The 19,715-nt window shown below is 34.1% G+C and overlaps 1 protein-coding gene across 1 annotated transcript in view; it reads left to right on the forward strand.

The window, feature by feature from the left end:
• Positions 1-6,806: 6,806 nt before the first annotated feature.
• The window catches only part of LOC140144877 (uncharacterized), a 43,182-nt gene continuing 30,273 nt past the window's right edge, over positions 6,807-19,715 (forward strand). The window contains exons 1-3 of the mRNA XM_072166679.1: positions 6,807-6,947; positions 18,806-19,015; positions 19,589-19,672. Coding sequence (XP_072022780.1) covers positions 6,866-6,947; positions 18,806-19,015; positions 19,589-19,672 — 376 coding nt within the window. The 5' untranslated portion in view covers positions 6,807-6,865. The remainder of the gene's footprint in view (positions 6,948-18,805; positions 19,016-19,588; positions 19,673-19,715) is intronic.

Below are 19,715 nucleotides of genomic sequence, written 5' to 3' on the forward strand. Positions count from 1 at the left end.
GTGTGCAATTAAGCAAATTAAAGTCACTTTAGTGTCTTTGTTTCTTACTTCTATCCTCTTTCAACCGCTGTGAATCGACATTATTAATACATGATAGGGTCTAAATTATCAATAAACGCACATAAAGAAAATAATACATTCAAAGTGCTTTATAAAATGAAGTTCTGATTGCGATATCCACCAAAAGTCTAATTCTTACCTACAAATACTGAAATGTTACTTACGATTACAGCATAATACATGACATGTGTAATGAAGTGTCCCTACCAATGGAAATTAATTGTCAAAACTTTAAGCGGTACCCCAGGACACTACTATTACCCATATACGGATTCATTCAATAATTATTTATTATGTCAAATTGCTGATTAACTACTTGTATATCAAAATGAAGTGGTCAAAATCTTGCCAAAAGCATCAAAAATGTTTTGATCTAAGGTAATAGCATTTATTCATTTGGACGTACCATCTGAAAGAGATCTAAAAACTACCATTTTATTAATTCATTACCATAATAGCAAAATTTAAACCTATAAACTCAATATAGATATTGTTAAATCGCTCATGTTACCTACGAATACCCGGGTTTCTTCACCTTTTCATTGTATAAAGCGTTAGGTGTATGCGTATAATTCCTAATATTTTTGAAAACATATATCATACTCGTTCTTATACAATGTGTAAATTGATTCATACTCATTTGATAAATAAAATACAGAAACTGACCTAAACTTCATTTTCAAAAATAAACTAGCATAAATTGACCAAGATCATATTTATCGCGTTATAAAAATAAAAACTAAAATTTTCTGGTTGAGCTAGCATTTTCCTGACACCCTGGGGTCTACATTACACGAAAAAAGCGTTAATGGGAATATTCCATTTGTTTTAGGTTGATTAGTATTGCGATAATGAAAGCATCCTAGTGGTATTCGTAGGTAACATTGGGTTTTTATATGACATTTACTATCACACGTCCTGGATTCATTTTTCAAGATTAGTAATGGCACTTTTGGTTCCTATAAGGCCAATATGTCATCAATCAATGGGCAAAAGGAAAAAATTGTGGAGACATTTTATTTCGGACTTTTATTTTTGGCCCGTGGACACTTTTGGTTGGATTCGACCATATGCATTTTCTTTATCATGCATATTTTTATCAAAACGTATGTACTCCAAATGCATGCTGACGACAAGCTTCGAGTGGCTTTGATGTTAGTGTATGTTTTTAAATGGTTTTTTAATAATAATTTTCATGATATATATACATGTAAAACAACGTATATGTAGGCTAAATTCGGACCAGTTTTATAAGCAAACTTGGACCAACTTTCAAAACCTTGTTGTAATTAATTATAGGGGGCCTACGTTTACTGAGCAAACTGTTGATGTTGCATAGTTGGGTAAACCTGGCACACGTTTTGGCAGTGTACTAAATATCAAGGAAGAAGGAAATTCATTGACCTATTAATACACAACAAAAGCATTCCACTTCCTTTGCTGATATATAATATTTTTAATATTCCAAATTTTGTTTTCATTGAAGATTAGATTTTGTTTTCATTGAAGATTAGATTTTGTTATAATAATATTGAAATTAAAAGGGGGTAGCCCTATTGGTTTAGGATATGGATTCCTCGTCAGCGATTTTAGTAGAACAACAAAAACAACAGTAGCAACAACAACGGCAACAACAACAAAACGATGCAATTATTAATACAGCCTGTCTCAAAAAAAATTGTGCAAGTGAAAAGCGCCCTCTGTGGCAATTAAAAAATACCGTTGTGATATAATGCTTACATCAACGTCAAGGGCATAGTCTTAGCTCTCAAATGCCGTTTAGTCTGTTCAATTTGCCTGTTTCAATCTCGAGATATGCTTACTTAACAACGAAAGGGTAAAATCACAATTGTGCCACTTTTACTAGGGAAGAGGGCTGCACATGTAAATCAATGGTAGCATCAAGTTTACATGTTTATCAAGAGTTCCATCGTAAAATCAAAAGAACGCATCAATTGCACAACAATACAAAATTGTTTTTAATGTTTTATCATGATAAAGGTATAATGAATCTCTTTTTCCACTTACGACAAATTAAACGATAAATATATATTTCACATTCTGCTGTAAAATTAAATACATGTGCATGTCAATGATTTTACCATGGTAAATACTGTTCTCTTTGTCATTCAAGGCATGTTATAAGACAAACAAATATTGCACACTTATAGGTTAATGAACTTTGACAAGTTAATGAAATTTGACAAATTAATGAAATTAGACAAATAATGCACGCACGCTGGTGTTGTGAGTGAACACGATAATGCGATTGATTTTCTTACACGTAAAATACGGCCAATTCAGAGAGAAAATCTTGTTTCACGTATAGGGCCAGCTAAGGGCCTACTATAGACATTTTCTTTTTGTTGGCTGGCCGCTGAGCTACATCTTTTTACTAATTATAGATACGTCAAAACGTGTTCCCATGTTGAAAGTGTACAAGCTATTTCTACTTGCTTTAGAGAGAGCACAATTGAATGAAGACGATTTATTTATGCCAGGATTTCATTTAATATAACTATTTTTTATTTGAATAATACCCCATACCTAACAAGAACATAAGGAAATATTGTAAAGGCCATAAATATACGCACTCATGCATAGGGAGACAAACATGATTAAAGTTAATCTGTTCTTTTCATTCTCGTTCATTAACCTTTGGAACATTTCACAATCCTTCTCAGCAATCTAGGGCCATAGGCCTATAGTAATTTAAATCGTGAAATGGCGCAACACGCAAATTAAAGCAGCGCGAGCGAAAGCAGTCGCAGACAAACTCTAGATATTAAATGAAATGCAAAGAAAGAGGAAGAGAGACTGATGAAAATAAAGGAACAAAGTCAAGAATGAACAAGAAAGAGAAAATAGAAAGAAAGAAAGAAAGAAAGAAAGAAAAAAGAAAGGAGGAAAGAAAGAAAGGAAGGAAAAAGAAATGAGAAGAAAGAAATAAAGAAACGAAAAAGGAAAGGAAAGAATGAAAGTAGGCCTATGAAAGAAAGAAAGAAAATAAGAAAGAAAGAAAGAAAGAAAGAAAGAAGAAAAAAAAAAAAAAAAAAAAAAAGAAAGAAAGAAAGAAAGAAAGAAAGAAAGAAAGAAAGAAAGAAAGAAGGAGAGAAGGAGAGAAAGAAAGGAAGGAAGAAAGAAAGAATGAAAGAAAGGAAAAAAGCAAGGAAGGAAAATGAAAAGAGAAGAAATAAAGAAAAGAAAAAGAACTAAAAAGGAAAGGAATAATGAAAGTAGGCCTATGATAGAAAGAAAGAAAAACGAAAGAAAGGAGGTAAGAAAGAAAGAGAGAAAGAAAGAAGGGAGAAAGAAAGAAAGAGAAAGAAAGAAAGAGAGAAAGAAATTAATACAAAAACTGCTATAATGGAGAGAATGAAGATCTACCAAATGGGCAGGGCGTGACCAAAAGGAAATTAAAGTTTGAATGCAGAAAATTGGACATTAAGTCCGATGCTATCAGGGCCCAGCAAACACAAAACGTTTTCGACATCATTCGCAGAAGGTTATAAAATGTTGTCAGAAAACGTTTAAATGTCGGGTTATATAAAGGGTATATTGAGGGTATAAAACGTTTTCATAACATTGAAAAACATTTTTTGATAATCTACTGCCCAGCAAACACAAAATGTTTTACAGAAAACGTTTAAATGTCGGGTTATATAAAGGGTATAAAAACGTTTTAATAACATTCCAAAAACATTTTTGAAAACCTGATACAAAACATTGTAAACAGAATGTTATTTTTGGGTTGAAAAAATAATTTGCGAAAAATGTTTGCCCAAAATATTTGCAATAACGTTTTAAATACGTTTTTATGACCTTTATATAACCCGACATTTAAATGTTATTAAAACGCTTTGAAGAAAACATTTTAAGAACATTTCTGTGTTTGATGGGGGAAAATATTTTAACATAATGTTTTTTAAGTGTCGACAAAATATTTGGCAAAAAATGTTTGCAAAAATAGTTTACAATAATATTTTTGAAAACATTTTAGAAATATTGTTATTGTGTGTTTTCATACAAAACGTTTTAAAACGTTTTCATGACCTTTATATAACCCGACATTTTAATGTTATTAAAACGTTTTTATCTAAACCAAAAGCCAAAATATAACTTATTTAAAACGTTTTAAAAGCGTTTTTGTGTTTGCTGGGAGGGCCAGCAAGGGTGCCTTAATGGCATATAGTATGTATATGAATGGATGAAATAAATTGATTGATTGATTGATTGTATGTTGTTCCTTCAACCAACGCTAGTGATCTGAACCTGAGGTTTGGAGAAGGCCAGTGACTTTAAGATCAGACGGAATATGGGGAATCTCGTTGTAGTGGCGCGTGATGGGAGTGTCACCGTTGTTTTTGCTCACTTTGATAAAGTAATTTTGTACGAAAGTCAGTGTATAATTTTATATTAAAACATCGTTGAACAACACCATTTTGTTCAATTACTTTTCACTTTTTACCATGCGATGTTACGTGGGACTCTTAATTTTTTTCTGCACCAAATAATGAGATTTATATATTTTCTAAGACATTAGATCTGTTTAATAATTTATTTGATTCAAAAAGAAAAACGTCAAGTGTTCAAACTTTAAAGCTCTTTTTTCTCGAAACAGCGATTTTAATTTCAAGTTAGATCATTTTACCAAATCAGGGCCGAATAAGGCTGTTTAGCTTAATCATGTGAAGTGACCTCTTGAAATGATATCACACTGATCTTTATGTTATTACAGTGAGGCCCACATACAAAGTTCAACAAAAAGTGAACGATATTATAGCTTGGAGGGCTAACAAACCAACACCGCCAAATTCGACTGACGTGTGTACAACGTGGGAAGCTATGGGGAAATTGAACACTCGTTGTCTGATCATGCATGTGTTTATGGTTATGGATAACGGTTACTTAGCAGCTCTCGTTCTGCTTGGGTTTATTGAATACACTCTATATATAGTCATCAATATGTCGTTTCCAGTCCCTCGCTGTTGGGTTCAGCTATTAATTTTTTTAAATAATTCTTACCCCATGCAGCTGATGGGGTGATTAGGGTCGTCAAAACCACTAACCGCGAAATGAGGATATCGAACTAGTTTGCCCCGCAGGGCTAAAAAGAACCACAAGCCGCGAAATATGGATATCCAACTAGTTTGCCCCTCGAAGCTTCAAAAAACCACTCATCCAGAAATATGGATATCCAACTAGTTTGCCCCGCATGGCTACAAAGAACCCACTTACTGCGCAATATTTTTTTACCTCAAAAAAAGAATTAATATCTACCAAAAAACGTTTCAAAACGAAAAAAAGGGCCAAAGTTTAAAAATCTTTCCTGTGTGGCTTTTCACCCTTTTTAAACTTGGTCCCATTTATGAAAGTTTCTAAAGACCCATATGAAGTCATCTTTAGGCTACTTGTTTGTTTTCTTAGTTGTCATTGTTCATTTTGTAGAGTAAATGAATTAATGTTCGTGCGTGATTGAAGTTTTTCCGTAAAGACGTTATAATGTATTTTGATTTAAGCAAAAGTAGCAAATACTCACTTTGTTAAATTCTTCATCGTCTTGTGCGATTCTGCGCCTCATGTACAGATGTAGGGCCTATATGCAAGTTGACAGACAGTCAATTTGCTAAGTATATATAATACTCTACTACTCTCTATGAACACGCAATATAATGAAACATAAACCTTCAAATGATTTTGATAATACATAGCCTATGCTTTTGAACAGTCTTATACCTAATTGTAGAAATTACTACTATACTGAATGGGACCAAGTTTGAAAAAGGGTGAAAAGCAACACAGGAAAGATTTTTTAAACTTTGGCCCCTTTTTTTCGTTTTAAAACGTTTTTTGGTAGATTTACATGTACAGCCCTATTCCTAGTAAAAGTGGCACAATTGTGATTTTACCCTTTCGTTGTTAACTAAACATATCTCGAGATTAAAAAGAGCAAATTGAACAGAACAAACGGTATTTGAGAGCTACGCCTGTGCCCTTGACGTTGATGTAAGCATCATGTCACAAGTGTATTTTCTAATTGCCAAAGAGGGCGCTTTTCACTTGCACATTTTTTTTTGAGACAGGCTGTATAACACATGTGTTTGTGACGGAAAGTTTGTGACTTTAAGGTGGTAGTACATCCCCTGATAAATTTTGTGACTAATTTTACATTTTGCTCAAAAAATAACTACACACTGGCAACAAAAGTTATGTATATCATACGGGCAAGGAATCCAATTACTTTCAAGACAAGTGGTTCATGTTAAGAAATGAGATGCATTCTAGTGGTACCTCTTTTCTTATCATAAATAACGAACCGCTTGTCTTGAGTCATCGATATTCTAGTGTAGTAACTGGATTCTACATAAATTTTGTTACCAGTTATTATTTTTTGAGAAGAATGCAAAAATAGTCACAAACTTATCAAGGGGTGTAGTACCACCTTTTAAGGTACATTTTGGCGCGCTTTGATCGCACATTTTTTGTCCCAGTACGGAAAATCTAGTAGCGGGTCCGCGGAACGGTTTGGAAATCTGTAGAGATCTGTAGCTCCGATACGCTCCTGAACTTAAGGCTTCATTGCACAAAATATAAAAAGTGTACTCAATCATCGAAACAACCATGGGTCAAAAACAAGGAAGTAGCTGCACAAAATGCAAATAAATACAACTCTACAATACACTAGAATCGGATCATACTGCTTCACTGGTACACATCGCGCAAACGTGCATAATTTACATGTGGAATGTGGTTTGTCGCTATATGCCGGATTAAGTCAAAAATTTAAAGGCAACTTTATACCAGGATGAAGTCATCTGATGTCGGTGTGTGGTGCCTACTGCTTTGGTCGACTATCACATTTCGTGTACGGTATGTTACATGCACAGGTATGTATTCTTCCTTCTTAGTGCCTCCCTCATTATGTATGAGTATTATCGCACTGCGTACAGACAAGCTGTACTTATTTTTACTCTGGAACCTAGAGTAGATGAGTGTATTTTTGAAGTACAGTCAACAGTACCGGGATGATCCCCTGCTCTTTTCGAATAGCCTGTGACGTTCTTTAACGTGCACACTGCATTAATGTCAGAAATACATGTACACGGGATGACCGACGGCTTAAAGTGCCCTCCGAAGCACTAAGCAAGTAGAGTTAAGTGCCTTGCTCAAGAACACAAAGAGCTAGCCAAGCTCAGGCGGACCTGGGATTCGAACCCTTGACCCTTGGATTCACAGTCCAACGCCTTAACCGGTAGGCCACGCTCCCCTCTTCATACGATAATGCTAAATAACCAAGTAAATTAGCAATCTTCAATTACAAAATAAACTAGACTTAGCTGTGGTCTAAGACCACGAACACAGCCGTGTTGTGACCCCTTATTGACCTTTGACCCCAAAATATATGAAAGTCCCATAGACATTGGCTAGTGTCAATGTACATTTGCATGTGGCATCACCCGGGGCATCACTATGCCATGTTACTTGTGGCAGAAGGGGCATTTTGAAGGTTTTTCGTCTCACACCGGAAGTGACCCCTTGATGACCTTTGACCCAAAATAAAAAAATACCACATATACACTGGGTAACCACAATTCATATATGAACATACCGTTACTGTCCTTTGTTTTTCTTAGCTAATAAAATTTTTTTGAAGGTATTTCGTTTTATACCGGAAGTGACCCCTTAATGACCTTTGACCCCAAATCTGTGTACACCCCATAGACACTGGGTAATAACAATGCATGTGTGCAAGTGGCGTTTCTGTCCTACAGAATCTGTGGAAGAAGATGCATTTTAAAGGTATTTCGTTTTATACCGGAAGTGACCCCTTAATGAGATTTGACCCCAAATAAAAAATACCACATATACATTGGATGACTGCAGATCATGTGTGAACATACCGTTACTGTCCCATGTTTTACTTAGCTAATAAATTTTTTGAAGGTATTTCGTTTTATACCGGAAGTGACCCCTTAATGACCTTTGACCCCAAATCTGTGTACACCCCATAGACACTGGGTAATAACAATGCAAGTGTGCAAGTGGCGTCTCTGTCCCACATAATTTGTGGAAGAAGATGCATTTTAAAGGTATTTCTTTTTATACCGGAAGTGACCCCTTAATGAACTTTGACCCCAAATAAAAAAATACCACATATACATTGGGTAACTGCAGATTATATGTGAACATACCGTTACTGTGCTATGTTTTATTTAGCTAATTAAAATTTTTGAAGGTTTTTCGTTTTATACCAGAAGTGACCCCTTAATGACCTTTGACCCCAAATCTGTGTACACCACATAGACACTGGGTAATAGCAATACATGTGTGCAAGTGGGGTTGCTGTCCTACGTAAGTTGAGGGAGAAGATGCATTTTTAGTTAAAATCACGTTTTTAACCCCTGTGACCCCTGCGTGACCTTTGACCCCGCGAGTTTCATGTGACATGTAGGGGCGTGGTCAATGATCATTGTGACCAAGTTAGGTCAAAATTGATATAAGCATGTGAGTGCTAGAGCAAATGTAATGGTTGACAGAAAGAAGAAAGAACTAGACTTAGCTGTGGTCTAAGACCACGAACACAGCCGTGTTGTGACCCCTTAATGACCTTTGACCCTAAAATATATGAAAACCCCATAGACATTGGCTAATGTCAATGTATGTGTGCACGTGGCATAACTTTGCCATGTTTTTTTTGGCAGAAGGGGCATTTTGAAGGTTTTTTTGTCTCAGACCGGAAGTGACCCCTTAATGACCTTTGACCCCAAATCTGTGTACACCCCATAGACACTTGGTAATAACAATGCATGTGTGCAAGTGGCATCACTGTCCTACGTAATTTGTGGGAGAAGATGCATTTTAAAGGTATTTCGTTTCATACCGGAAATGACCCCTTAATGACATTTGACCCCAAATGAAAAAATACCATATATACATTGGGTAAACACAATTCATGTGTGAACATACCATCACTCTCCTATGTTTTTCTTAGCTAATAAAAATTTTGAAGATATTTCAATTTATACCGGAAGTGACCCCTTAATGACCTTTGACCCCAAATCTGTGTACACCCCATAGACACTGAGTAATAACAATGCATGTGTGCAAGTGGCACCGCTGTCCTACGTAATTTGTGGGAGAAGATGCATTTTAAAGGTATTTCGTTTTATACCGGAAATGACCCCTTAATGACCATTGACCCCAATTAAAAAAATACCATATATACATTGGGTAAACACAATTCATTTGTGAACATACCATCACTCTCCTATGTTTTTCTTAGCTAATAAAAATTTTTGAAGATATTTCGATTTATACCGGAAGTGACCCCTTAATGACCTTTGACCCCAAATCTGTGTACACCCCATTGACACTGAGTAATAACAATGCATGTGTGCAAGTGGCATCACTTTCCTACGTAATTTGTGGGAGAAGATGCATTTTAAACGTATTTCGTTTTATACCGGAAATGACCCCTTAATGACCTTTGACCCCAATTAAAAAAATACCATATAAACATTGGGTAAACACAATTCATGTTTGAACAAACCATTACTCTCCTATGTTTTTCTTAGCTAATAAAATTTTTTTAAGGTATTTCGTTTTATACCGGAAGTGACCCCTTAATGACCTTTGACTCCAAATCTGTGTACACCACATGGACACTGGTTAATAATAATTCATGTGTGCAAGTGGCGTCGCTATCATACGTAAGTTGTGGGAGAAGATGCATTTTTAGTTGAAATCACGTTTTTGACCCCTATGACCCCTGTGTGACCTTTGACCCCACAAGTTTCATGTGACATGTAGGGGCACGGTCAATGATCATTGTGACCAAGTTAGGTCAAAATCGATGTAAGCATGTGAGTGCTAGAGCAAATGTAATGGTTGACAGAAAGAAGAAAGAAGAAAGAACTAGACTTAGCTGTGGTCTAAGACCACGAACACAGCCGTGTGGTGACCCCTTAATCACCTTTGACGCCAAAATATATGAAAACCCCATAGACATCGGCTAATGTCAATGCACGTGTCCACGTGGCATCACTTTGCTATGCTTTTTGTGGCAGAAGGCAGGTGGTGTATGACGTGCAGTCCCTAAATTCAGTAAATTTTCATCGTCAACCGTGTAATTGAATGGGATTATTTTGAAATTTTAAAACGCTTGAAATATCACAAACAAATAGGCCTATGTTGATAAATAATATAAATACAAGCTAAAACTGTTGGGGTTCGACAATGAACCCCACAAAACTAACCGAGTATATGGAAAATGCCATACGGCCGGGCGGTTTCACGAGTTGCCGGCTCGATCATGTCATCCGCCGCCTGGCAGAAGGGGCATTTTGAAGGTATATCGTTTTATACCGGAAGTGACCCCTTACTGACCATTGACCCCAAATGTGTGTACACCATATAGACACTGTGTTATAACAATGCATGTGTGCAAGTGGCGTCACTTTCCTACGTAATTTGTGGAAGAAGAAGCATTTTAAAGGTATTTCGTTTTATACCGGAAGTGACCCCTAATAACCTTTGACCCCAAATAAAATAATACCACATATAAACTGGGTAACCACAATTCATGTGTGAACATACCGTTACTGTCCTATGTTTTTCTTAGCAAATAAAAATTTTTGAAGGTTTTTCGTTTTATACCGGAAGTGACCCCTTAATGACCTTTGACCCCAAATCTGTGTACACCCCATAGACACTGGGTAATAACAATGCATGTGTGCAAGTGGCGTCTCTGTCCCACATAATTTGTGGAAGAAGATGCATTTTAAAGGTATTTCTTTTTATACCGGAAGTGACCCCTTAATGAGCTTTGACCCCAAATTAAAAAAAAACCACATATACATTGGGTGACTGCAGATCATATGTGAACATACCGTTACTGTGCTATGTTTTATTTAGCTAATAAAAATTTTTGAAGGTTTTTCGTTTTATACCTGAAGTGACCCCTTAATGACCTTTGACCCCAAATCTGTGTACACAACATAGACACTGGCTAATAGTAATACATGTGTGCAAGTGGGGTTGCTGTCCTACGTAAGTTGTGGGAGAAGATGCATTTTTAGTTGAAATCACGTTTTTGACCCCTGTGACCTCTGCGTGACCTTTGACCCCGCGAGTTTCATGTGACATGTAGGGGCTTGGTCAATGATCATTGTGACCAAGTTAGGTCAAAATCGATGTAAGCTTGTGAGTGCTAGAGCAAATGTAATGGTTGACAGAAAGAAGAAAGAAAGAAAGAAAGAAGAAAGAAGAACCTGTAAGAAAAAAGACACAGCCGTGACTAACGTCACGGCTGTGTAAGAAAGAAGAAAGAAAGAAGAACCTGTAAGAAAAAGACACAGCCGTGACTAACGTCACGGCTGTGTAAAAAAGAAAGAACCTGTAAGAAAAAGACACAGCCGTGACTAACGTCACGGCTGTGTAAAGACAACTTTAGTGTTAAAGTGAACTACTTGTTTATGTTAGCAATGTTAATAATTATACAGGCTGTATCAAAATGATTGTTACCCATCTATATCAATTTTATTGAAAAACCTGCCTTTTTCATTACAACATTGGATGCTCTTGAAATGTCCAGAAAGTGTAGTTTATGATTTTTTTATACAATTAATCTTCAAATTATATGGAGCTTATGTTGAATTTCGAAACACGAAGATCAAATCAAATGTGCCGCAGACGACAAACATTTGCATTTTTCTTTCTGTTACTGTCACATTGAAGTGCCAAATAGTGGAAGTGTTAGTTCTCTGTGATGACTTATGTTGATTTTGGCTAAATACGTTGTATTTTCACACAAAAGGGTACGTGATTCCGCTTGATTCATTGTTCACCAATTTCACCCCTAGCTTACTGAATAAATACTGCGGTTTTCCGATCTTGATTTGAAAAGGTCTATACCGACGACTCAAATTGTATGATATTTCTCTGAATACAGGTTTATCTGATGCCAAACTGATTAATCAAATATTCAGCACCGGTGTCTGAAATTGTGTTATTATATCCCTAAATACAGGTTTATCTGATGCCAAACTTATTAACTAAATATTCAAAACCGCTGACTATACAGGGTTATCTGATGCCAAACTTATTGATCAAATATTCAACACAGGTGCCTCAAATGGTATCATATTTCGGTAAACACATGTTTATTTGATGCCAAACTTAGTAATCAAATATTCAATACCGGTTACTCAAATTGTATCATATGTCCCTGAATACATGTTTACTTGATGCCACATCCCTAACTTACAGGTTTATCTGATGCCAAACTTATCAATCAAATATTCAACACCAATGACTCAAATGATATCACACTTCCCTAACTTACAGGTTTATCTGATGCCAAACTTATCAATCAAATATTCAACACCGATGACTCAAATTATATCATACTTCCCTAACTTACAGGTTTATCTGATGCCAAACTTATGAATCAAATATTCAACACCAAGGACGCAAATTATATCATACTTCCCTGACTTACAGGTTTATCTGATGCCAAACTTATCAATCAAATATTCAACACCAATGACTCAAATGATATCATACTTCCCTAAATTACAGGTTTATCTGATGCCAAACTTATCAATCAAATATTCAACACCAATGACTCAAATGATATCATACTTCCCTAACTTACAGGTTTATCTGATGCCAAACTTATGAATCAAATATTCAACACCAATGACTCAAATGATATCATACTTCCCTAACTTACAGGTTTATCTGATGCCAAACTTATCAATCAAATATTCAACACCATTGACTCAAATGATATCATACTTCCCTAACTTACAGGTTTATCTGATGCCAAACTTATCAATCAAATATTCAACACCGATGACTCAAATTATATCATACTTCCCTAACTTACAGGTTTATCTGATGCCAAACTTATCAATCAAATATTCAACACCGATGACTCAAATTATATCATACTTCCCTAACTTACAGGTTTATCTGATGCCAAACTTATCAATCAAATATTCAACACCAATGACTCAAATGATATCATACTTCCCTAAATTACAGGTTTATCTGATGCCAAACTTATCAATCAAATATTCAACACCAATGACTCAAATGATATCATACTTCCCTAACTTACAGGTTTATCTGATGCCAAACTTATCAATCAAATATTCAACACCGATGACTCAAATTATATCATACTTCCCTAACTTACAGGTTTATCTGATGCCAAACTTATCAATCAAATATTCAACACCGATGACTCAAATTATATCATACTTCCCTAACTTACAGGTTTATCTGATGCCAAACTTATCAATCAAATATTCAACACCGATGACTCAAATTATATCATACTTCCCTAACTTACAGGTTTATCTGATGCCAAACTTATCAATCAAATATTCAACACCGATGACTCAAATTATATCATACTTCCCTAACTTACAGGTTTATCTGATGCCAAACTTATCAATCAAATATTCAACACCGATGACTCAAATTATATCATACTTCCCTAACTTACAGGTTTATCTGATGCCAAACTTATCAATCAAATATTCAACACCAATGACTCAAATGATATCATACTTCCCTAACTTACAGGTTTATCTGATGCCAAACTTATGAATCAAATATTCAACCCCAATGACTCAAATTATATCATACTTCCCTAAATTACAGGTTTATCAGATGGCAAACTTATCAATCAAAATTAATATTCAACACCGATGACTCAAATTATGTCATACTTCCCTAACTTACAGGTTTATCTGATGCCAAACTTATCAATCAAATATTCAACACCGATGACTCAAATTATATCATACTTCCCTAACTTACAGGTTTATCTGATGCCAAACTTATCAATCAAATATTCAACACCGATGACTCAAATTATATCATACTTCCCTAACTTACAGGTTTATCTGATGCCAAACTTATGAATCAAATATTCAACACCAAGGACGCAAATTATATCATACTTCCCTGACTTACAGGTTTATCTGATGCCAAACTTATCAATCAAATATTCAACACCAATGACTCAAATGATATCATACTTCCCTAAATTACAGGTTTATCTGATGCCAAACTTATCCAATCAAATATTCAACACCAATGACTCAAATGATATCATACTTCCCTAACTTACAGGTTTATCTGATGCCAAACTTATGAATCAAATATTCAACACCAATGACTCAAATGATATCATACTTCCCTAACTTACAGGTTTATCTGATGCCAAACTTATCAATCAAATATTCAACACCATTGACTCAAATGATATCATACTTCCCTAACTTACAGGTTTATCTGATGCCAAACTTATCAATCAAATATTCAACACCGATGACTCAAATTATATCATACTTCCCTAACTTACAGGTTTATCTGATGCCAAACTTATCAATCAAATATTCAACACCGATGACTCAAATTATATCATACTTCCCTAACTTACAGGTTTATCTGATGCCAAACTTATCAATCAAATATTCAACACCAATGACTCAAATGATATCATACTTCCCTAAATTACAGGTTTATCTGATGCCAAACTTATCAATCAAATATTCAACACCAATGACTCAAATGATATCATACTTCCCTAACTTACAGGTTTATCTGATGCCAAACTTATCAATCAAATATTCAACACCGATGACTCAAATTATATCATACTTCCCTAACTTACAGGTTTATCTGATGCCAAACTTATCAATCAAATATTCAACACCGATGACTCAAATTATATCATACTTCCCTAACTTACAGGTTTATCTGATGCCAAACTTATCAATCAAATATTCAACACCGATGACTCAAATTATATCATACTTCCCTAACTTACAGGTTTATCTGATGCCAAACTTATCAATCAAATATTCAACACCGATGACTCAAATTATATCATACTTCCCTAACTTACAGGTTTATCTGATGCCAAACTTATCAATCAAATATTCAACACCGATGACTCAAATTATATCATACTTCCCTAACTTACAGGTTTATCTGATGCCAAACTTATCAATCAAATATTCAACACCAATGACTCAAATGATATCATACTTCCCTAACTTACAGGTTTATCTGATGCCAAACTTATGAATCAAATATTCAACCCCAATGACTCAAATTATATCATACTTCCCTAAATTACAGGTTTATCAGATGGCAAACTTATCAATCAAAATTAATATTCAACACCGATGACTCAAATTATGTCATACTTCCCTAACTTACAGGTTTATCTGATGCCAAACTTATCAATCAAATATTCAACACCGATGACTCAAATTATATCATACTTCCCTAACTTACAGGTTTATCTGATGCCAAACTTATCAATCAAATATTCAACACCGATGACTCAAAATATCATACTTCCTAACTTACAGGTTTATCTGATGCCAAACTTATGAATCAAATATTCAACACCAAGGACGCAAATTATATCATACTTCCCTGACTTACAGGTTTATCTGATGCCAAACTTATCAATCAAATATTCAACACCAATGACTCAAATGATATCATACTTCCCTAAATTACAGGTTTATCTGATGCCAAACTTATCAATCAAATATTCAACACCAATGACTCAAATGATATCATACTTCCCTAACTTACAGGTTTATCTGATGCCAAACTTATGAATCAAATATTCAACACCAATGACTCAAATGATATCATACTTCCCTAACTTACAGGTTTATCTGATGCCAAACTTATCGATCAAATATTCAACACCATTGACTCAAATGATATCATACTTCCCTAACTTACAGGTTTATCTGATGCCAAACTTATCAATCAAATATTCAACACCGATGACTCAAATTATATCATACTTCCTAACTTACAGGTTTATCTGATGCCAAACTTATCAATCAAATATTCAACACCGATGACTCAAATTATATCATACTTCCCTAACTTACAGGTTTATCTGATGCCAAACTTATCAATCAAATATTCAACACCAATGACTCAAATGATATCATACTTCCCTAAATTACAGGTTTATCTGATGCCAAACTTATCAATCAAATATTCAACACCAATGACTCAAATGATATCATACTTCCCTAACTTACAGGTTTATCTGATGCCAAACTTATCAATCAAATATTCAACACCGATGACTCAAATTATATCATACTTCCCTAACTTACAGGTTTATCTGATGCCAAACTTATCAATCAAATATTCAACACCGATGACTCAAATTATATCATACTTCCCTAACTTACAGGTTTATCTGATGCCAAACTTATCAATCAAATATTCAACACCGATGACTCAAATTATATCATACTTCCCTAACTTACAGGTTTATCTGATGCCAAACTTATCAATCAAATATTCAACACCGATGACTCAAATTATATCATACTTCCTAACTTACAGGTTTATCTGATGCCAAACTTATCAATCAAATATTCAACACCGATGACTCAAATTATATCATACTTCCCTAACTTACAGGTTTATCTGATGCCAAACTTATCAATCAAATATTCAACACCAATGACTCAAATGATATCATACTTCCCTAACTTACAGGTTTATCTGATGCCAAACTTATGAATCAAATATTCAACCCCAATGACTCAAATTATATCATAATTCCCTAAATTACAGGTTTATCAGATGGCAAACTTATCAATCAAAATTAATATTCAACACCGATGACTCAAATTATGTCATACTTCCCTAACTTACAGGTTTATCTGATGCCAAACTTATCAATCAAATATTCAACACCAATGACTCAAATGATATCATCATACTTCCCTAAATTACAGGTTTATCTGATGCCAAACTTATCAATCAAAATTAATATTCAACACCAATAACTCAAATTGTATCATATTTCCTTAAATACAGGTTTATCAGATGCCAAACTTATTAATCAAATATTCAATATCGATTACTCAAATTGTATCATATTTCCTTAAACACAGGTTTATTTGATGCCAAACTTATTAACTAAATATTCAATACCGGTGCCTCAAATTGTATCATATTTCGGTAAACACATGTTTATCTGATGCCAAACTTAGTAATCAAATATTCAATACCGATGTCTCTAATTGTATCATACTTCCCTGAATACAGTTTTATTTAATGTCAAATATTCAACACCGATGACTCAAATTGTATCATATTTTCCTAAATACAGGTTTATCTGATGCCAAACTTATCAATCAAATATTCAACACCAATGACTCAAATTATATCATACTTCCCTAAATTACAGGTTTATCTGATGCCAAACTTATCAATCAAATATTCAACACCAATGACTCAAATGATATCAACATACTTCCCTAAATTACAGGTTTATCTGATGCCAAACTTATTAATCAAAATTAATATTCAACACCGATGACTCAAATTATATCATACTTCCCTAAATTACAGGTTTATCTGATGCCAAACTTATCAATCAAATATTCAACACCAATGACTCAAATGATATCACACTTCCCTAACTTACAGGTTTATCTGATGCCAAACTTATCAATCAAATATTCAACACCAATGACTCAAATGATATCATCATACTTCCCTAAATTACAGGTTTATCTGATGCCAAACTTATTAATCAAAATTAATATTCAACACCAATAACTCAAATTGTATCATATTTCCTTAAATACAGGTTTATCAGATGCCAAACTTATTAATCAAATATTCAATATCGGTTACTCAAATTGTATCATATTTCCTTAAACACAGGTTTATTTGATGCCAAACTTATTAACTAAATATTCAATACCGGTGCCTCAAATTGTATCATATTTCGGTAAACACATGTGTATCTGATGCCAAACTTAGTAATCAAATATTCAATACCGATGTCTCTAATTGTATCATACTTCCCTGAATACAGTTTTATTTAATGTCAAATATTCAACACCGATGACTCAAATTGTATCATATTTTCCTAAATACAGGTTTATCTGATGCCAAACTTATCAATCAAATATTCAACACCAATGACTCAAATTATATCATACTTCCCTAAATTACAGGTTTATCTGATGCCAAACTTATCAATCAAATATTCAACACCAATGACTCAAATGATATCATCATACTTCCCTAAATTACAGGTTTATCTGATGCCAAACCTATTAATCAAAATTAATATTCAACACCGATGACTCAAATTATATCATACTTCCATAACTTACAGGTTTATCTGATGCCAAACTTATCAATCAAATATTCAACACCAATGACTCAAATGATATCACACTTCCCTAACTTACAGGTTTATCTGATGCCAAACTTATCAATCAAATATTCAACACCAATGACTCAAATGATATCATACTTCCCTAAATTACAGGTTTATCTGATGCCAAACTTATTAATCAAAATTAATATTCAACACCAATAACTCAAATTGTATCATATTTCCTTAAATACAGGTTTATCAGATGCCAAACTTATTAATCAAATATTCAATATCGGTTACTCAAATTGTATCATATTTCCTTAAACACAGGTTTATTTGATGCCAAACTTATTAACTAAATATTCAATACCGGTGCCTCAAATTGTATCATATTTCGGTAAACACATGTTTATCTGATGCCAAACTTAGTAATCAAATATTCAATACCGATATCTCTTATCATATCATATCGTATCATACTTCCCTGAATACAGTTTTATTTAATGTCAAATATCCAACACCGATGACTCAAATTGTACCATATTTTCCTAAATACAGGTTTATCTGATGCCAAACTTATTAATCGAATATTCAACACCGGCGAGGTTAGAGTAGAATATAATGGAGGGTGGTGTGCGGTCTGTACAGAAATGGACTACACACGTGAAGCTCATGTCATCTGTCAACATCTTGGATATTTAGGTGGATGGGCTCAATCTCAACAGAAAAATGCGACACAAAATGGAGTTGAAATACATTGTGCACAAGGTAGGCACGATACTGATTGCCATTTTAAAATCAAAATTACCATATGTAGTAAAATAATATTGAATGATAAAATATGTCAACTTCGGATAAGAATGAGACCAATATTTTATGCAAAGAAATTTCGTAGAATCAAAATATTGTTAATGATTCTGCTGGCTCAATTGGTCCAAATAATAATTTCAAATATTTGGCATTGACATGAATTTAAATATATCCTATTAACATTGAACTATTAACATAAAGTTGCAGTTGTTTTATCAATGTGGATATATTTTTAAAATTTCACAAATTTAATTAAATATTATTATCTCTACCTCAATATTCAATGTTTTTCTTCAACGTTTTTTTTCTTCAAAAATGCAATCCATATCACATACAACGAGATCCTATTTTTATTCACAAATGATATAATTTTGGAAATAATTTTGGAGCTCTTTTTGCAACACGTAACAAAACCAAACCCATATCGTGTAAACTGTGTTGTGGCTAATTATGTATGTTCAGACGTTTTCAAACATTAAAGAGTGAAGGTAAACATGTTAACAGTTTTAATGTCTACCTTATTATTTGCAGTAAATACACCACTGGAGATGTGTATTGTTACACCTAAAGACGATGCTATGGATTGTACTAGAACACTGGGAGTACAATGTTACAGTAAGTGTAGCAATCTGAAATCTCTTTCCTCGTTGAAAACAAA

Source organism: Amphiura filiformis, unplaced genomic scaffold (genome assembly GCF_039555335.1).
Source record: "Amphiura filiformis unplaced genomic scaffold, Afil_fr2py scaffold_91, whole genome shotgun sequence".
Taxonomy (NCBI): domain Eukaryota; kingdom Metazoa; phylum Echinodermata; class Ophiuroidea; order Amphilepidida; family Amphiuridae; genus Amphiura; species Amphiura filiformis.